This window comes from Rhamphochromis longiceps, linkage group LG20 (assembly GCF_057381845.1).
Source record: "Rhamphochromis longiceps isolate RC_006_pf linkage group LG20, R_longiceps_female_GT1.1, whole genome shotgun sequence".
In the NCBI taxonomy this organism is placed as follows: Eukaryota; Metazoa; Chordata; class Actinopteri; order Cichliformes; family Cichlidae; genus Rhamphochromis; species Rhamphochromis longiceps.
In genome coordinates this window covers 12775543-12797049 of record NC_140576.1, presented here as the reverse complement: position 1 = coordinate 12797049, position 21507 = coordinate 12775543, and the positions used below count along the sequence as shown (strand labels likewise).

General features: G+C 41.6%; 1 protein-coding gene across 1 annotated transcript; it reads right to left on the bottom strand.

Annotated features, from left to right (window-relative positions):
- Positions 1–558: 558 nt before the first annotated feature.
- On the bottom strand, positions 559–21003 carry LOC146645053 (uncharacterized). Its single transcript, XM_085393134.1, has 5 exons — positions 20759–21003; positions 15788–16003; positions 13546–13761; positions 12913–13164; positions 559–3147 (listed from the first exon to the last, which is right to left on the bottom strand). The coding sequence occupies exons 1-5, from the start codon at positions 20919–20921 to the stop codon at positions 1439–1441; spliced, it is 2556 nt and encodes an 851-aa protein (XP_085249260.1). The 5' UTR covers positions 20922–21003; the 3' UTR covers positions 559–1438.
- Between the last annotated feature and the right edge of the window lie 504 nt (positions 21004–21507).

Sequence of the window (21507 nt, the reverse complement as noted above, 5' to 3'; positions counted from 1 at the left end):
TCACCCCACGAGCCATGATACCTCCTAAGGAATTGTTGACTGCATTAATTAAGTCCACTTTGATGTTTAATTGGCTAACTTAATCTGAAAATACCATCGCAGATTTGTTTGAACAATCTGTCTTCACGTCACTGATGGTGGTATAGAAAAGTCTTAGACATGCTCTTGGCAGACAGGGGAGGTGTGTGTTCAGTGTTTGCTATTATTTGCTCCACTTTTGTTCTGAAACACACAACTTCAGGAGACATTGATGGAGTACCGTTGAGGACCTGGAAAGTGAGGACGAGAATCAAGGAAGTTAGCATGATTATCCACTTGAATGCGTTGAATCTTTCTGACCAGTTGATCACCAAAAGGCAGATCACACGAAGCCCTGTTTAACAGCTCGTTTGGAAGTACTGTTAGTTTTTCAAAGAGCAGCAGGATTGTGGGGTCGCAAATTTTAAAGGCTTTGCAGAATTTCTATAGGCTGGAAAGATGTTGATTCAGGCTTTTGGAACACAATTGAAACCAAAACACAAAATCTACAGGAGATGAGTGAAGTGTGATGCCAACAGTTTTATTGAACATACAAGATTAACAAAGATTTAGAAGAAAGAAAAGCCCACTAGGGTGTTCGCCATAAGTACATGCAGGCCAAACACCAATCAAGATAAATAAAGATGAAGACTCCCGGGACTCTTCTGAGGTCCTTTTACAAAACAACAGCTGGGTATCAACAGGTGTTCACATAACAGTAGTGCAAGCTATGTTAAAAATATGAATAATAAATGACCTAAGTATATGGGTCACAAACAATACGAGAACTTGAATCAACCGCCTAACATTGTCATTCCCTAAAATATTCCCTTTCCATCTACAAAGCACTTCCCATTAATGTCAATCTAGTGTATAAATTCATTTAAAAAAAAAACAAAATCCCAACAGGAGTTCTGGCAGTGTGCAAGTTAGCGAACAGTGTACAGTTAGTAAACTGTCTCATGCTTTAAACACCTTCAAACTGTGAACTTCAGAGAAAAAACTGATTTCAATAAAGGCTACCGCATGTACACGGGTAGTTTTTTTAAACTGATATTTCCAAGTGTGATTCTGAGAAATAGTTCTTTTATGTCAAGACCCAAAAATATCTCAAGCACTGTTGAGGCCATGCCAAAGAAAATGAAGAAACTTCAGTAAAGACAAAGCCCATAAACAATAAAAAATGATGTCAGAAAATGTGATAAAGGTGCAAACATTTCATGTTGCGAGACAAACACTTTTTCTTGTCCATGTGTGAAAAAAGAAACTGAGCTTCTGAAAACCTTTTCAAAATGAAGTTTTTTTTCCCGAATGCTCATTTTTAAATGATCCAAACACTGTTTATGTGATCTGCCATCACCATTTTCTAAGAATGAAACTTAGCATGTAGGATGGTTTCCGAAATGCATTTTCAACTGTACTAAAGTAATACAGAATGTGGCTTCTCACCTGTGTGAATTCGCATGTGCATATTCAAGTGACTCTTGCTAGTAAATCTTTTCCCACAGGTGCTACAGCAATGTGGCTTCTCACCTGTGTGAATTCGCATGTGCATATTCAAGTGACTCTTCACAGTAAATCTTTTCCCACAGGTGCTACAGCAATGTGGCTTCTCACCTGTGTGAATTCGCATGTGCATATTCAACTCACTCTTGCTAGTAAATCTTTTCCCACAGGTGCTACAGCAATGTGGCTTATCACCTGTGTGAATTTGCATGTGTCTCTTCAAGTGACTCTTCCTAGTAAATCTTTTCCCACAGGTGCTACAGCAATGTGGCTTATCACCTGTGTGAATTTGCATGTGCATATTCAACTCACTCTTGCTAGTAAATCTTTTCCCACAGGTGCTACAGCAATGTGGCTTCTCGCCTGTGTGAATTCGCATGTGCATATTCAAATTACCCTTCACAGTAAATCTTTTCCCACAGGTGCTACAGCAATGTGGCTTATCACCTGTGTGAATTTGCATGTGTCTCTTCAAGTGACTCTTCCTAGTAAATCTTTTCCCACAGGTGCTACAGCAATGTGGCTTCTCACCTGTGTGAATTCGCATGTGCCTATTCAAGTGACTCTTCACAGTAAATCTTTTCCCACAGGTGCTACAGCAATGTCGCTTCTCACCTGTGTGAATTCGCATGTGCATATTCAAGTGACTCTTCCTAGTAAATCTTTTCCCACAGGTGCTACAGCAATGTGGCTTCTCGCCTGTGTGAATTCGCATGTGTCTTTTCAAATTTGATTTTACATGAAATCTTTTCCCACAACTACTACAGCAATGTGGCTTCTCACCTGTGTGAATTCGCATGTGTGTTTTCAAATTTGATTTTACAAGAAAGCTTTTCCCACAGGTGCTACAGCAATGTGGCTTCTCGCCTGTGTGAATTCGCATGTGTATATTCAACTCACTCTTGCTAGTAAATCTTTTCCCACAGGTGCTACAGCAATGTGGCTTCTCGCCTGTGTGAATTCGCATGTGTATATTCAACTCACTCTTGCTAGTAAATCTTTTCCCACAGGTGCTACAGCAATGTGGCTTCTCGCCTGTGTGAATTCGCATGTGCATATTCAAATGACCCTTCACAGTAAATCTTTTCCCACAGGTGCTACAGCAATGTGGCTTCTCGCCTGTGTGAATTCGCATGTGTGTTTTCAAATTTGATTTTACAAGAAATCTTTTCCCACAGGTGCTACAGCAATGTGGTTTCTCACCAGTGTGACTTCGCATGTGTTTAGTTAAGTCTGACTTCCAAATAAATCTTTTCCCACAGGTTCTACATAACTTAGCTGTCTTGGAATTTTGAACTGACAAGCCTGATACGATTTGCTCCGACTTATTTCTGTGTGAGTTACCATCCTTGCTTTCATCCTCATCTGTGTCAGAAGAGTTGTGAGAAAGGCACTGGTCACAGCATGGTTCTGATTCACTGTGGTCACTTTTTTCACGAGATGGAAAATTTGCAGTCTCCTGCATTAGTACAAGCGGTTTTTCCTCTTCAGTGGTACTGAGTTCCTCCTGTTCCCCTTTAATCTGTGAAGGATCCTCCTGGCCTAAACTGGAGTTCTTCTCCTGGTTACAGACCTGCTGATTTGTGAGCCCCTCCACATCCTTACAGTCATGTTGTGGAAAATCTGAAGGGACAGATCAAAAAGCATACATTTTTTGCCTTAACCATTAGCAAATCTCCACATGGTAAGCATGTTGCTTAGATATACCAATGAAAATCATGTTGTGGGGAGAAACAGTTTTGCTGACTCAGTGAAAACCATTTTGGCTGCTCATTTACAAACTCTACAAATAATATAAACAGACCATCTACGATGAGAAAATAAAGACGATATATAATCAAACAAAACAAAGTCGTATCCCTGAAAATTTTTAATCAAAGTGCACAAAACATTTAAAAGTTTATTTAAAATTAGTTAAAAACTTTACAGGACACTCACTGCAGTATTTTTTTGTTTATTTTTTAGATTAACCATTCATTGCCTGAAAGTTGGGGAGAATGGCAGGTAGAACCTTCACCTTTCAGGTCCCTCTTCTGTGAAAACAGCTGCCAATTTGGATTCGGAAGACAGATACCCTCTCTACTTTTAAGATTAGGCTTAGGTCAGTACTGTTGGGGCAGTTAGCATTCTCTTAAAGTCTCTTTGTATGTTTTCCTGTCTGGTGGCCTCTTGTTGGTTTACATTATGGTTAACACTAGAAATACTGACTTTTTTCTTGGTGCAAGTCCCTACCACTAGATTTACTAACCCCGTGCAAATTTGCGTAAATTCCCTGAACCTAACACCTACTAGCACCCCCAATATATATATATTAGGGGTGCAACGATAAACAAAATTCACGGTTCGGTTCGGTTCGATACTTTGGTGTCACGGTTCGATATTTTTTCGATACAAAAAAAATGTTCATGCCTTTTTAATTTGTCATTTATTAAAATTATAAATATATATTTTAACTCAAAAGTACAGTTTTTAAATTTAACCCTAACCCTTGTGCGCGTTTTTTATTTTGACAGCGAATGCGCACCTGTGGACCACTTATGTGCAGCCCTGGTTATATAGCTTGTCATATTGCAGCCACAGAAATTATTTTGTCCATGAAACCATAAAGCTGCACTTTCTTTTTGCCTTATAGTCTGATTTGTCATAACTTCTCCGTTTTGTGGTAAGCTTTTATTTGGCTGTCACTTCTTCACCCTGACCTGTCTTATTTGGCTCAGCAGAACTGAAATGCTTTTACACGCGCACTCACATAAGCTCAGCGATTCTCTGCGCGATCAACCTCTCACATGTTTAAGCTGCGGGAGATTTCACTTGTCATGTTTGCATAGTAAGCTAACGATTAATAAGACGATGTCAGAGGAATTGGTGAGGAATCACTCATCTTTGGAAAAGAGAGTTTATTACAGAGAAATGGCTCTTTCCAAAATAAAAGCTATACTATCCGCTTCTTCTGGGCTATATTCTCAGCAGCATAAGGAGAATCATGTGCTAACAGCTGTCTAAATGACTCGGCTAAAGTTAGTAGCATGCTTGTTGTTTTTGTCTTTGCACTAGGATGATGTCGGTGTAAATGTGCAGTCATATTCGTTGTGTTCCCACTAGTGCTTTCAGGTTAATCTCGTTGAAATGACCTTAACGCCACAACACGGCAAATCTCCGTTAACGAGCTACCGCCGATCGCTCCGTGCATGGGGCTAGACGGCCAACACGTTAACGAGCTAACTGCGCTAACACACTAGTTCACACCAATGTAATTGAGCATTGCATGGCACATCCAACATACTGTTTTACTTTAGTCCATGACTCGCTTACCTTCAGGGTCATACGTCACATGAAAACCAAAATAATTCCAAACGCCAGATCTGAATGAGGGTCAATTTGCCTGTTGCAAGGAGAGCTTAACTTCTGTCTCGCTAGCTTGCCCTGTGCTCTTCCTTCTGACTATGCTGTCTGTGTGGAGCGCTCAGTGGATCTGCGCTCGACAGTGCAGCCTAGGCGGAGTAGTCGAACGCAGATCCACTGAGCGCTCAACACAGACAGCATAGTCAGAATGAAGAGCGCAGGGCAAGCTAGCAAGACAGAAGTTAAGCTCTCCTTGCAACATGAACCTCCCCCACCCTCATTCAGATCTGGCGTTTGGAATTATTTTGGTTTTCATGTGACGTATGACCCTGAAGGTAAGCAAGGCAAGGCAAGGCAAGGCAAGGCAAATTTATTTGTATAGCACAATTCAACAACAAGGTGATTCAAAGTGCTTTACAGAGACATTAGAAACAAAAACAAATAAAAAGCATGATTTAAAATTGATTAAAACAAGCAAACAAACAAACTAACTAAACACACACATTTCACACCTGTTCGCGCGATCTGAACCCTTATCGTAAGGGGAGCTACCAGTCCTTCTGTGGACGAGCTACTTTCTATTTTAAATTCCCTGAATTTAAAGTACTCTCTAGACCCAGTCTAGACCCAGTTGGGGAGCTACCCAGAGCTCTAATCCCACACCTGTTCGCGCGATCTGAACCCTTATCGTAAGGGGAGCTACCAGTCCTTATGTGGACGAGCTACTTTCTGTTTTAAATTCCCCGAATTTAAAATACTCTCTAGACCCAGTCTAGACCCAGCTGGGGAGCTACCCAGAGCTCTAATCCCACTTAACAAACAAACAAACAAACAAAACAGTATATAAAATCAAAACAGATAAAATCAGAACAGTAGATAAAATCAGTAGTTAATGTAAGTTTTGAAATTTAAGCTTAACTAATTAACAAACAAACAAAACAGTATATAAAATCAAGACAGATAAAATCAGAAATAGATAAGATCAGTAGTTAGTGTAAGTTTTGAAATTTAAGCTTAAAAGTGTGGATTTGGTGCTTTATTCAAATGCAGCTGAGAACAGGTGAGTCTTCAACCTGGATTTAAATAAACTGAGTGTTTCAGCTGATCTGAGGCTTTCTGGGAGTTTGTTCCAGATATAAGGAGCATAAAAGCTGAATGCAGCTTCTCCGTGTCTGGTTCTGACTCTGAGAACTGATAAAAGACCGGATCCAGATGACCTGAGGGATCTGGAAGGTTCATACTGGGTTAGGAGGTCACTGATGTATTTTGGTCCTAAACCATTCAGAGCTTTATAGGCCAGCATCAGAACTTTAAAGTCTATCCTCTGACGGACAGGCAGCCAGTGTAAAGACCTCAGAGCTGAACTGATGTGGTCCACTTTTTTGGTCTTAGTGAGGACTCGAGCAGCAGAGTTCTGAATGAGCTGTAGTTGTCTGACTGATTTTTTAGGTAGACCTGTAAAGATGCTGTTACAGTAATCAAGCCTACTAAAAATGAATGCATGGACTAGTTTTTCCAGGTCCTGTTGAGACATCAGATCTTTTATCCTTGAAATATTCTTGAGGTGATAGTAAGCTGATTTTGTTATTGTCTTAATGTGTTTTTCTAAGTTTAGGTCTGCATCCATCACTACACCCAAATTTCTCGCCTGGTCTGTGGTTTTTAGATGTATAGATTGAAGTTCTCTGGTGACCTGTAAAATTGCAAAGTGAAAGCAAAAAAACAAGCGCAAATTCAAACGGGATTTCAATATGTCACATATTGACAGTGGCTCACCGATGCCAATGACATAATTACCCAGCTACATTTCTGAAAGAATGCAAAAGCATTGACATATATTTTTCCTTCCTACAATAGCCCGACGGGCAGGGCAGAGATAGATTTTGGTAGCCCGACTGAAAAAATTGCTAGCCCCAGGATGTCGGGCTAGCGATTTTGCGAGCCCTGTATCTGATTGAGGAATCACTCATCTTTGGAAAAGAGAGTTTATTACAGAGAAATGTCTCTTTCCAAAATAAAAGCTATACTATCCGCTTCTTCTGGGCTATATTCTCAGCAGCATATTAAACATATCAGGTCCCCATAAGGAGAATCATGTGCTAACAGCTGTCTAAATGACTCGGCTATAGTTAGTAGCATGCTTGTTGTTTTTGTCTTTGCACTAGGATGATGTCGGCGTAAATGTGCAGTCATAGTCGTTGTGTTCCCACTAGTGCTTTCAGGTTAATCTCGTTGAAATGACCTTAACGCCACAACACGGCAAATCTCCGTTAACGAGCTACCACCGATCGCCCCGTGCATGGGGCTAGACGGCCAACACGTTAACGAGCTAACTGCGCTAACACACTAGTTCCCACCCATGTAATTGAGCATTGCATGGCACATCCAACATACTGTTTTACTTTAGTCCATGACTCGCTTAGTGGAGCTGTTCTCATCGAGACGACCCCTCCTAACTACAGTTTTATCAGTGAGGCCAGGGTGAGCAGGAGAGGAGGAGGGGTTGCTGTCTTATTTAATGAATCATTTCAATGTAAGCAGCTATCTCCTGGAAGTTTTCAGTCTTTTGAATATGTGGCTTTACAGCTGAAGGCCCCGTCCAAAGTTGTGTTTCTTAATGTTTACAGGCCTCCCAAATACTGCACAGACTTTTTTAATGACCTCAGTGAACTGCTGTCTGTGATCTGTGTTGATTTCGACTGTGTAATTATTGTTGGGGATTTTAACATCCATGTGGACAACCCTCAGGACAAAGGGACTAAAGACCTGAGTAACACTCTGGGCAACTTTGGGCTGACTCAGCATGTAACAGAGGCCACACATAATAGAGGACACACTCTTGACCTACTGATCTCCAAGAGCCTGAGCATTTCAAACATTACTGTGTCTGATGTGGGCTTATCTGATCATTACTGTGTTTTCTTTGAAAGTAAAATCTCAGCCCACACAAATACAGTGGGGCAAAAAAGTATTTAGTCACCAATCGTGCAAGTTCCCCCACCTAAAATGATGACAGAGGTCAGTAATTTGCACCAGAGGTACACTTCAACTGTGAGAGACAGAATGTGAAAAAAAAAAAAATCCTTCTTCCTCCAAACACGACGAGTTGAGTTTATACCAAAAAGTTCTACTTTGGTTTCATCTGACCACATGACATTCTCCCAATCCTCTGCTGTATCATCCATGTGCTCTCTGGCAAACTTCAGACGGGCCTGGACATGCACTGGCTTCAGCAGCGGAACACGTCTGGCACTGCGGGATTTGATTCCCTGCCGTTGTAGTGTGTTACTGATGGTGACCTTTGTTACTTTGGTCCCAGCTCTCTGCAGGTCATTCACCAGGTCCCCCCGTGTGGTTCTGGGATCTTTGCTCACCGTTCTCATGATCATTTTGACCCCACGGGATGAGATCTTGCGTGGAGCCCCAGATCCAGGGAGATTATCAGTGGTCTTGTATGTCTTCCATTTTCTGATGATTGCTCCCACAGTTGATTTTTTCACACCAAGCTGCTTGCCTATTGTAGATTCACTCTTCCCAGTCTGGTGCAAGTCTACAATACTTTTCCTGGTGTCCTTCGAAAGCTCTTTGGTCTTGGCCATGGCGGCGTTTGGAGTCTGACTGTTTGAGGCTGTGGACAGGTGTCTTTTATACAGATGATGAGTTCAAACAGGTGCCATTCATACAGGTAACGAGTGGGGGACAGAAAAGCTTCTTACAGAAGACGTTACAGGTCTGTGAGAGCCAGAGATTTTCCTTGTTTGAGGTGACCAAATACTTATTTTCCACCCTAATTTACGAAGAAATTCTTTACAAATCCTACCATGTGAATTCATGGATTTTTTTTTCACATTCTGTCTCTCACAGTTGAAGTGTACCTCTGGTGCAAATTACTGACCTCTGTCATCATTTTAAGTGGGGGAACTTGCACAGTCGGTGGCTGACTAAATACTTTTTTGCCCCACTGTATATTTCTACTTGGAGAAATTTAAGAGGCTTATCCCTCAAAACTTTAAATACAATAAAGTTGCAAAAAATAGTTTCCCACCACAGGAAATTTATTTTGAGTGTCTTCATAGTTTTATTTTGGAGATACAGCAATTTTTATATACTGCAGGAAAAACAAAAAACAATCCTATGATGCAAATTTGCAAAGAAAACAGCATGTGCATCATTTCACTGTGGGAAGTGTTACGAACAGCTGATAGGAACGGCAAAGCGTGTTTCTGGAATATTATGTTTTTGTTCCTGCAAGCGCTTTTTATGCAATTTTTGCAAAGCTATATGTGGAACGAAACCGTGACCGAGGACAAGCTGATGGCATCAGATGTAAGTACAACTCCTCCGGTTTCATATGCAAAACAAATTATTGCGCTAGCTTACACGGTTCAGGTTCTACAGGGATTTAAAAATAGTTACGCAAAACGGAGCGTGCTGCTCTGACCGGCTTTAAAGGGTTAACAATGACTTTAAAAAAATAATATAAAATAGTGTGCAACACCACTGAAGTTTGTTTTTTTTTAAACTCTCTTTTCAACCAACGGCAGTCACTCTCCAAATAACTTCTGCTTAGCTTTCCGAGCTTCCCTCAGGTCCTCTTAATCAGCGGTCTCCAACCTTTTTTGCGCCACGGACCAGTTTATGCCCGACAATATTTTCACGGACCGGCCTTTAAGGTGTCGCGGATAAATTAGGGAGGGGCTAATAATCGGCTCAGTCATTTTTAATGATCGTTGAAAGCCCAGATCGTAATCGTGATTAAAATTCGATTAATTGAGCAGCCCTACGTACTATGGCAATGACAGACCTTAGCAGACTCTGTGGGTCCAGCACGAGTGAAGCACGAGCGATTTGCTACTGCACTGGGCATTCCAATGTCCTCCTCTACCCACACAGTGCCGTCTTTTGCCGTGTGGCTCAGACTGGGCTTCCCAGTACCACGGTGCCTCTTCCATGGAGGCATGTTGGGTTCTTGTTCCGTCTCCTTTTTAGATTCTTCTGAGGAGGTATCAGTGGCCTGCTGGACAAATGAAACCTCTCCTCCATCAGAGTCTGCTTCATCCATTTCCTGAAGCAAGGAAATGGATGCGCGCCTGTTGCGCGCAGATGTTCTTCCTGTGAGGCAGTGATACAGAGGCCATCCTGATGTGCCTTGTCAGAAATGCGAAGAAGAAATGATTCTCCAGCCTGGGCTGTCTGCTTTTATGCACAGCACTGTGCTGAAGTAATGCAATGCCACTCCCTCACATACACAGTCACAATGGAAGATCTGTGGTGAGAGTCAAGGAACTGCATTGCTGAATGCTGCAAACAGACTATGACACAGACAGACAGACTGTGTGGGAGAGTAACCTAAGACAAAAGGCAGAAAGATGAAGAGATGAACCAACCTGGAACTGAGGGACAGAATTAATTTTTTATGTTTTGCTATTTTTACATGAACAGGCAAAGGAGAGAACATGCAACGCTGGGGAGATCACACATGTCACTCATGTCATTGTATTAGCAACTTTTCATTCTGTTTTCACACAATTTTTTATAAATAAAACAGACTTGTGTTTCCATATATTGTGAATGTGTCTTACACATTTGCAGGTCAGTCAATGTGTGGGATATTTTGTATAGATACAGCAGGCATTTCTGAAGGTTGTAACACAGAGGTTTGGCCTGCCTTGGATCTGAGCTACTCTGAGTAAACGTGCCAGGCCTCAAAGATAATGGGTGGTTTGCACAACAAAAGCAGGAGAATTGAGCTGACGACCTTTGAAAATCTCAGTAGGGGTGAATAACACCTTGGGTTAGTAAATTTAGTGTAAAAAAAAGTAAGAAAAAATAAACAACATCATTTTAAAAAATGTTTGAAACTCAAGAGGTCAGAAATTTCACCAAGCTGTGTTACGGCTATTCTTCCCATCCCATGCAAGGACACCTGGATTGGCTGGAGGACTGTTTACTTAGCCTGATAGGCCGAAGGACACTGTCTCAGCTAAACTATGGACACGCAGACACACACACTTACACTGATAAGCACTCACTCATCCCCTCTCCCTTTCCAACGCCTTCGATGCTTGTGCCCTACCGGGGAAGATAGCAGTCAACTGGACCAGCACAGATGCTGCAGGACCGGATGCGCTGTCTACACCGGCTCTCTCTTACCCTTTACCCGCCCCTGTTGCTTGTCTTGTGTTTCTATGGTGTATTGATAGTCATGTGCTTTTGTGCTGAGGTGTTTTTTCTGTTATCAAACTGTTCTCCCACTAGGAGCTCAGTCTGAGTGGAGTTTTTTTTCTCCTCCTCTTACCTCATGTAGTGTATTTTCGTTGTTTTTTCCTATCAGCCTACCTTTCTGACATGTTAGATTAGATTAGATTAGATAGCACCGACAGAAGTTACAGAGTTACAGAATATTATATATATATATATATATATATATATATATATATATATATATATATATATACACACACACACACACACATATATATAAATACAGAGACAATATAAATAAAATATACGAAGGGGATAAATAGAATAAATAGGAATAAAAATAAAAATACAAGTGAATTGCACATTTCAAGTATTGAGTCTATTGCACCGTTGACTATTTACAAAAGTATTGCACAAAAGGTATTGCACAGTGAGGTGAAGAGGCACTACAGCTTAGTTGTTCCCCCCTCCTTTGTCCTCCTGTTTCCCCTCCCTCTCCCCTCCAGGGAGGAGTTAAACAGTCTGATGGCGTGTGGGACAAAGGAGTTTTTAAGTCTGTTAGTTCTTGTCTTTGGGAGAAGCAACCTGTCACTGAACAGACTCTTCTGGTTGTTAATGGCCGTGTGCAGAGGATGCCCAGCATTGTCCATAATGTCCATGTCTGCCCAATGTGATGTTTGTGTAAAGTTGGTCAGAAGGTTCCTTTGTAAGTGCGCATGCGCCATTAGCGTGCTGCCTGCTGTAACCCTAATTTCCCTCGGGATGAATAAAGTATTCTGATTCTGATTCTGAAGCTGAGCATTTTTAAAATCAGGGTCACACCTATACTTCTCTATAGCTCGTAAACATGAAGCAAAGACAGCGCTTTGTATGTTGCAGACATTCATCAGCAGCTGCTTAAAACAAATCCTCCGTATCCAGTGGCCAGAGAGGATTACAAACTGTGGACAAGTACAAACCAGAAACCAATAGCAATACAGTTCTGAGAGAAAGTGGTGCTGGATTGGCCACACAATCAGGAAGTCCACCAATAACATCACTACACAGGCCTTGTGCTGGAATCCAAAGGGAAAGAAGAAGAAAGACCCAGAAACACATGGCACAAGGACACACCTATCATAGTGTTGTGTGGTTTGCTAAAAGCTTAGTTTCAAATCGATATATTTTATTTTTAAATTGATCGTTCAGTCCTCATGGGGATTGTTATGTTATCCACAAAAGGTTTAGTGGATGTACTCAGTCATAATGTACAGGGGCGGCTCCAGAATTTTTTCATATGGGTGGCCATATGGGGGCCACTGAAAACATTGAGATGGCACACCAAAAACATAATTTAAAGTTCTTTTTTTTGTTTTATTTTTTTATATGCTGTTGTCAAATATAGGTCACTTGAAAAATGTGGCCAAAAAAAGAAAGAAAAGTACATGCCTAGTTAATTTCCTGTTATTAAATTTGATATTCACTGTAAGTGTGCCTGCAGGTGCAGGGGCGCAGCACAGGCGAAGGAGTGACGACTGCAATTTGGAGGGACAAACAAAGTGACCATATGAATGACAAATATGAATATGGAGGAATAAATAACAAGCTGACGTTTCAACTCATTGTAGGGTGTCTTCCTCTCTCTTGTACTCAATTATTTTCAACATAAGACAGTCCTGACAGGGGCGACACTGGGAGGGCTAGACATTTTGGCTCTTAGAATATTACGTCAGTTTCCTTATTGCAGTCGGTCTTTAAATTCTTCATGTGCCTCTATAAAGTATATTGGAGGTCTGATTAGGACCCAACATGAGTTAGATTTCTTAATACAAAACTGAATCTATCTATTAAAGTTTTGCATACCTATTCTGTGCAACTTTACTTCAGGGTTCCACATGATGCCCAGCTCCTGCCCGGTCCAGATGATGATGCCTTTGGTTTCCTGCTTCAGTGCAAGCTGCTCTCCTTCCTGATTGGTGGAGATTTCCTCCTGTTCCTCTTTAGTCTGTGGAGGATCTGTGTTCTGCTGGTCCAGACTGGAGTTCCTTTCCTGGCTACAGACCTGCGGGTCATCCAGATCCTCATTTTCCTTACAATCATGTTGCTGTGGGAGGTCTTGATGGACAGAACACACAAGAAAAAAGTCACACTGTGAGCAGGTCTCTCAGATATGTGAGCGATATTTAAATATTCTCTCTCATGCAGCGAACAGAGAAGAATTCTGTTTACATGCAGAAAGTCATCATTTATGAGGCGTACAGCTCACTACTCCAACTTGGTCCTTGTGGCCAATAATCCACAGTTTTCATTGTCTCAACATTTTTCTACATTCTGCGTACAGTTCTGGGCTAACATGACTTAAATCTGAAACAGAAAACATGTCTCCAGTGAGGCAGTATCCCAGGCGGTAATGCACGCCATGTGTCTTTGTGACATTTTGTTATAAGTCATATTCATTTCTATATTATGAAATCTGCTTATTACACTTTTACATACCAAATCTGGTCAGCCGTGATCCAGGTTTCCACAACAAATCCAGCTGTTCTCCGGTCCAGACATTAATCCCTTCATCCTCCTGCTTCAGTGCAAGCTGCTCTCCTTCCTGATTGGTGGAGATTTCCTCCTGTTCCTCTTTAGTCTGTAGAGGCTCTGGGTCCTCCTGGTTGAGACTGGAGCTCCTCTCATGGTCACAGAACTGCTGATCATCCAGACCTTCGTGTTCAACAAAAGGACACAAGAAAATAGTGACTAATGTGATGATAAGAAAGCTCAAGAAGGATGAAAACGGTCACCTATTGAGAATTTAGCTTGCGTTTTATGTTGCCACAGAAACATTCACTGATAGTCATTTGTTCACTGGATGATGTTGATAACCTTACAGCTGTCTGGGGTCTGATTTTTAGATGTGACTGCCAGTGATCATCACACACTGTGAATAAACAAACAAATGAACAGCAGCATGATCTGAATATGATCATGAAAGCTTAAAGTATTTTACGACGGCAGGTAAGATATGCTGTTAATGCTAATCTTTTAACATTTTACTAATAAATATGATGCAAATCTCATGGTCCACTACATTCCAAAGATGCTCTGTTGGGTTGAGAGCTGGTAACTCTGGAGACCCGAGTACAGAGAACTCAATGTCATTTTAAGGGAACTGCATATTTTCTCTTTTTTGGACTACTCTCTGTAAATCATGCAGATGTTTGTGCTGGAAATTTAAACAGATCAGCAGTTTCTGAAATACTCAGATCAGCCAATGTGGCACCAACACCCACACCATGATCAAAGTGATTTCAATCACCGTCACTGATCGCTATATGCTGAAATGCATGGACTGCTGCCATCTGATTGGCTGATTACATTTTGGATTAAAGAGTAGTTGAACGGGTGTAGTTAACAAAGTGGCCGTAAGTATGTTTACATAGATGCAGTGTTAGGGAGTAACGGCATACATGTACCGGCGTTATGCATTTAAAATACAAAACATGAGTAACTGTATTCCGATATCCATCCATCCATTCGCTTATCCTTTTCAGGGTCGCGGGGGGCGCTGGAGCCTATCCCAGCTGTTATAGGGCGAAAGGTGGGGTACACCCTGGACAGGTCGCCAGTCTGTCGCAGGGCTAACACATAGGGACAGACAACCATTCACACTCACATTCACACCTAGTGGCAATTTGGATTATCCAATTAACCTATCCCCACAAGCTGCATGTCTTTGGACGGTGGGAGGAAGCCGGAGTACCCGGAGAGAACCCACGCAAACACGGTGAGAACATGCAAACTCCACACAGAAAGACCCCGGCCTGATGGTGGAATTGAACTCAGGACTTTCTTGCTGTGAGGCAACAGTGCTAACCACCGTGCCGCCGATAGTTACCGATAATTTGGTAATAATTAGAATACAGTTACTTCTAAATAAATGGATTACACGATGGTCTTTTCCTGTTTCATATGTCAGGCTATACCCTCTCTAATTTTGTTGATTTCACGCATTACCGGAAACCCAAACAAAACACGCAACAAGAAGCTCTAGTGTAAGTGTCTTGGTAATGTTGGTGGCGTCAGTTATACAATGGACCCAGAAACCGAGCTGCTCTCAACTATAAAGACTCCACCCGAAAGAAACATCTGGAAGTACATTCTTTTTTTAAAGACTAACATTAGCTAGGGCTGTGCGACATGACCAAAATCTCATATCCCAATATAAGACGTTTCTCGTCTTATATTGTAGTTTTATTTTATAGTGTTTCTGTGTTCTGCTGGTCCAGACTGGAGTTCCTTTCCTGGCTACAGACCTGCGGGTCATCCAGATCCTCATTTTCCTTACAATCATGTTGCTGTGGGAGGTCTTGATGGACAGAACACACAAGAAAAAAGTCACACTGTGAGCAGGTCTCTCAGATATGTGAGCGATATTTAAATATTCTCTCTCATGCAGCGAACAGAGAAGAATTCTGTTTACATGCAGAAAGTCATCATTTATGAGGCGTACAGCTCACTACTCCAACTTGGTCCTTGTGGCCAATAATCCACAGTTTTCATTGTCTCAACATTTTTCTACATTCTGCGTACAGTTCTGGGCTAACATGACTTAAATCTGAAACAGAAAACATGTCTCCAGTGAGGCAGTATCCCAGGCGGTAATGCACGCCATGTGTCTTTGTGACATTTTGTTATAAGTCATATTCATTTCTATATTATGAAATCTGCTTATTACACTTTTACATACCAAATCTGGTCAGCCGTGATCCAGGTTTCCACAACAAATCCAGCTGTTCTCCGGTCCAGACATTAATCCCTTCATCCTCCTGCTTCAGTGCAAGCTGCTCTCCTTCCTGATTGGTGGAGATTTCCTCCTGTTCCTCTTTAGTCTGTAGAGGCTCTGGGTCCTCCTGGTTGAGACTGGAGCTCCTCTCATGGTCACAGAACTGCTGATCATCCAGACCTTCGTGTTCAACAAAAGGACACAAGAAAATAGTGACTAATGTGATGATAAGAAAGCTCAAGAAGGATGAAAACGGTCACCTATTGAGAATTTAGCTTGCGTTTTATGTTGCCACAGAAACATTCACTGATAGTCATTTGTTCACTGGATGATGTTGATAACCTTACAGCTGTCTGGGGTCTGATTTTTAGATGTGACTGCCAGTGATCATCACACACTGTGAATAAACAAACAAATGAACAGCAGCATGATCTGAATATGATCATGAAAGCTTAAAGTATTTTACGACGGCAGGTAAGATATGCTGTTAATGCTAATCTTTTAACATTTTACTAATAAATATGATGCAAATCTCATGGTCCACTACATTCCAAAGATGCTCTGTTGGGTTGAGAGCTGGTAACTCTGGAGACCCGAGTACAGAGAACTCAATGTCATTTTAAGGGAACTGCATATTTTCTCTTTTTTGGACTACTCTCTGTAAATCATGCAGATGTTTGTGCTGGAAATTTAAACAGATCAGCAGTTTCTGAAATACTCAGATCAGCCAATGTGGCACCAACACCCACACCATGATCAAAGTGATTTCAATCACCGTCACTGATCGCTATATGCTGAAATGCATGGACTGCTGCCATCTGATTGGCTGATTACATTTTGGATTAAAGAGTAGTTGAACGGGTGTAGTTAACAAAGTGGCCGTAAGTATGTTTACATAGATGCAGTGTTAGGGAGTAACGGCATACATGTACCGGCGTTATGCATTTAAAATACAAAACATGAGTAACTGTATTCCGATATCCATCCATCCATTCGCTTATCCTTTTCAGGGTCGCGGGGGGCGCTGGAGCCTATCCCAGCTGTTATAGGGCGAAAGGTGGGGTACACCCTGGACAGGTCGCCAGTCTGTCGCAGGGCTAACACATAGGGACAGACAACCATTCACACTCACATTCACACCTAGTGGCAATTTGGATTATCCAATTAACCTATCCCCACAAGCTGCATGTCTTTGGACGGTGGGAGGAAGCCGGAGTACCCGGAGAGAACCCACGCAAACACGGTGAGAACATGCAAACTCCACACAGAAAGACCCCGGCCTGATGGTGGAATTGAACTCAGGACTTTCTTGCTGTGAGGCAACAGTGCTAACCACCGTGCCGCCGATAGTTACCGATAATTTGGTAATAATTAGAATACAGTTACTTCTAAATAAATGGATTACACGATGGTCTTTTCCTGTTTCATATGTCAGGCTATACCCTCTCTAATTTTGTTGATTTCACGCATTACCGGAAACCCAAACAAAACACGCAACAAGAAGCTCTAGTGTAAGTCTCTTGGTAATGTTGGTGGCGTCAGTTATACAATGGACCCAGAAACCGAGCTGCTCTCAACTATAAAGACTCCACCCGAAAGAAACATCTGGAAGTACATTCTTTTTTTAAAGACTAACATTAGCTAGGGCTGTGCGACATGACCAAAATCTCATATCCCAATATAAGACGTTTCTCGTCTTATATTGTAGTTTTATTTTATAGTGTTTCTGTGTTCTGCTGGTCCAGACTGGAGTTCCTTTCCTGGCTACAGACCTGCGGGTCATCCAGATCCTCATTTTCCTTACAATCATGTTGCTGTGGGAGGTCTTGATGGACAGAACACACAAGAAAAAAGTCACACTGTGAGCAGGTCTCTCAGATATGTGAGCGATATTTAAATATTCTCTCTCATGCAGCGAACAGAGAAGAATTCTGTTTACATGCAGAAAGTCATCATTTATGAGGCGTACAGCTCACTACTCCAACTTGGTCCTTGTGGCCAATAATCCACAGTTTTCATTGTCTCAACATTTTTCTACATTCTGCGTACAGTTCTGGGCTAACATGACTTAAATCTGAAACAGAAAACATGTCTCCAGTGAGGCAGTATCCCAGGCGGTAATGCACGCCATGTGTCTTTGTGACATTTTGTTATAAGTCATATTCATTTCTATATTATGAAATCTGCTTATTACACTTTTACATACCAAATCTGGTCAGCCGTGATCCAGGTTTCCACAACAAATCCAGCTGTTCTCCGGTCCAGACATTAATCCCTTCATCCTCCTGCTTCAGTGCAAGCTGCTCTCCTTCCTGATTGGTGGAGATTTCCTCCTGTTCCTCTTTAGTCTGTAGAGGCTCTGGGTCCTCCTGGTTGAGACTGGAGCTCCTCTCATGGTCACAGAACTGGTGATCATCCAGACCTTCGTGTTCAACAAAAGGACACAAGAAAATAGTGACTAATGTGATGATAAGAAAGCTCAAGAAGGATGAAAACGGTCACCTATTGAGAATTTAGCTTGCGTTTTATGTTGCCACAGAAACATTCACTGATAGTCATTTGTTCACTGGATGATGTTGATAACCTTACAGCTGTCTGGGGTCTGATTTTTAGATGTGACTGCCAGTGATCATCACACACTGTGAATAAACAAACAAATGAACAGCAGCATGATCTGAATATGATCATGAAAGCTTAAAGTATTTTACGACGGCAGGTAAGATATGCTGTTAATGCTAATCTTTTAACATTTTACTAATAAATATGATGCAAATCTCATGGTCCACTACATTCCAAAGATGCTCTGTTGGGTTGAGAGCTGGTAACTCTGGAGACCCGAGTACAGAGAACTCAATGTCATTTTAAGGGAACTGCATATTTTCTCTTTTTTGGACTACTCTCTGTAAATCATGCAGATGTTTGTGCTGGAAATTTAAACAGATCAGCAGTTTCTGAAATACTCAGATCAGCCAATGTGGCACCAACACCCACACCATGATCAAAGTGATTTCAATCACCGTCACTGATCGCTATATGCTGAAATGCATGGACTGCTGCCATCTGATTGGCTGATTACATTTTGGATTAAAGAGTAGTTGAACGGGTGTAGTTAACAAAGTGGCCGTAAGTATGTTTACATAGATGCAGTGTTAGGGAGTAACGGCATACATGTACCGGCGTTATGCATTTAAAATACAAAACATGAGTAACTGTATTCCGATATCCATCCATCCATTCGCTTATCCTTTTCAGGGTCGCGGGGGGCGCTGGAGCCTATCCCAGCTGTTATAGGGCGAAAGGTGGGGTACACCCTGGACAGGTCGCCAGTCTGTCGCAGGGCTAACACATAGGGACAGACAACCATTCACACCTAGTGGCAATTTGGATTATCCAATTAACCTATCCCCACAAGCTGCATGTCTTTGGACGGTGGGAGGAAGCCGGAGTACCCGGAGAGAACCCACGCAAACACGGGGAGAACATGCAAACTCCACACAGAAAGACCCCGGCCTGATGGTGGAATTGAACTCAGGACTTTCTTGCTGTGAGGCAACAGTGCTAACCACCGTGCCGCCAATAGTTACCGATAATTTAGTAATAATTAGAATACAGTTACTTCTAAATAAATGGATTACACGATGGTGTATATATGATATATATGATATATATCCCGATAATGATATATATGACAAAATAGTGCTTTTTCTGTAAATTCTGTGAATATCGGGCAACTTGACTTTCATGAAGTGTTTTCAGCTGGGTGTCGTGTACCTGGAGTCGAGTATTTTGACCAATGCACTATATATTTTTAGATATATGTTGTAACGGCCGCCATTTTCTTTCTGAGTATTTATTACACGTGGGGGAAAAGCCTGTTCTAACGTATGAGTCTAAGGTTTATTTTGAGCACCTGATGGCTCTTTTTTGCTTCTCATCTATAAACTCTCTCCACAAACTTTCACATGATTCATGCGCAGGTGGTCGAAGAGGTTTGTCGTGTTTGAGTCCGTGGTGGGAACCAGTCTGGGCATAATTTCCATAGTACAGTTTTCTGATCCGTGTCAGACTTTTCATAACCAAACCATGTCCATGCAACAGGGGGAGCCCCTCATTTAGGAATAACATCCTCAATTTGTTTTGACTGGTCCTTCTGTTTGGAGCTACCAGGTTCTGCCTCATCTTTATTGATTGTACAGCCCTAACGTAAGCCTACTACAACTACCTTGTATTAGTTTATGTAGCTATCTAGGTTATGTCTCACTTCAGAATCTTCGATGTACTATTGCTGTGTGACTCATTACTATTACTGAAGGCTGCATTACAACCTGCTACTTGCAAATAATTATGTGCAGTTCTGAAAGCAAACAGAAAGAAAACCTATTACTGATACAGAAATTGTGTTCTATACGAGATCGCTGCAAAAACTGCAGCCTTGCCTAATGTCCACCCTACTGTTACTCATTTTACATCACGATTTAAAAATTTACTTGAGATTGCTTTCAGAACTGCACATGATTGTTTGTAGCTAGCAGGATGTTAATGCTATGAATCAAGTCTAACAGTCTTTAGTCTATGAAATAACTTTAGCTAAAGCCAGCTAACAATGTTAGCTCGGTGGCTAGTAGCCTTCAGTTATAGCAATAATTCACACAGCAATAGTACATTCAAGTAGTTGTAACAAGCAAGTAATAAAGTAATCCGGACCAAAGTATTCAGAATACGTTATTCACATTGAGTAACTTAATGGAATAGTTACAAACTCCATTTGGGCCATGTATTCTGTAATCTTTCGTGGAAAACATTTTAAAAGTAACCTTCTCAACACTGCACAGATATAACTTCATACACTTTACTGTGGTGTATTACTAGTTCAATGCATTTAGATCATGCCCACGTGAATCACACGATGATCCCGCAACCCTCACACCTCCACACCTGTATTGTGTGACTTTATCCCGGGTCTGATATCAAGCAGTCTTAGCTGACGGATCTCTTCCTCATACCGGACGATCGTTTTTTCAAACTCTGAGAAGATTTCTTCTGCAGCAGAAGTTAATCTCTCCTTGATAAACTCTCTAAGATTCTGAACTGAAGACATTATTGCAACAACAACCGACACGGCCAAACCAACATCTTCAAACTTAATTCAGGATCGCGATGGGATCTCTCAATGGCGCCATTGCTGCTATTCTTCTTCTACTGAATTTACGGTAGGCTGGAGGTATAAAAGGCGTAATACTGCCCTCGTCAGGTCTCCTGATTTCTCTAGTACAGACTCTGCTTTGTCTTTCTACAAAGAGTTGATGACATTAAATACAGATGTTTTAACAGTGCTTGAATGTTTTATTTTGTTTACTCTAGCCTCCAACTCAAACTTTGGCTGCTCCTATGCCCACGTCACTTCCTCCACCAATCAGAATGAGGGTCCGGGTTCAGGAAGACGTCTTCCTGATCCCAGTTCCACAAAGGTCGGTGAAAACTTTTAAGTTTGAGCAGTATATAAAAATAAATCCCAATCTGATTGGTATAGTGTTTTTTTGTTGTTGTTGTTGTTTTGTTTTTAATTTCTGTTTAATCGCCGGTCATTGCTCTGCATCCCAGTGAGGCCAACTCCTGCTCTGTGTCGTGGCTGTGTGAGCAGGCAGCTCAGCATTACTACCAGAAATGTGGCCTCCTGCCTCGTC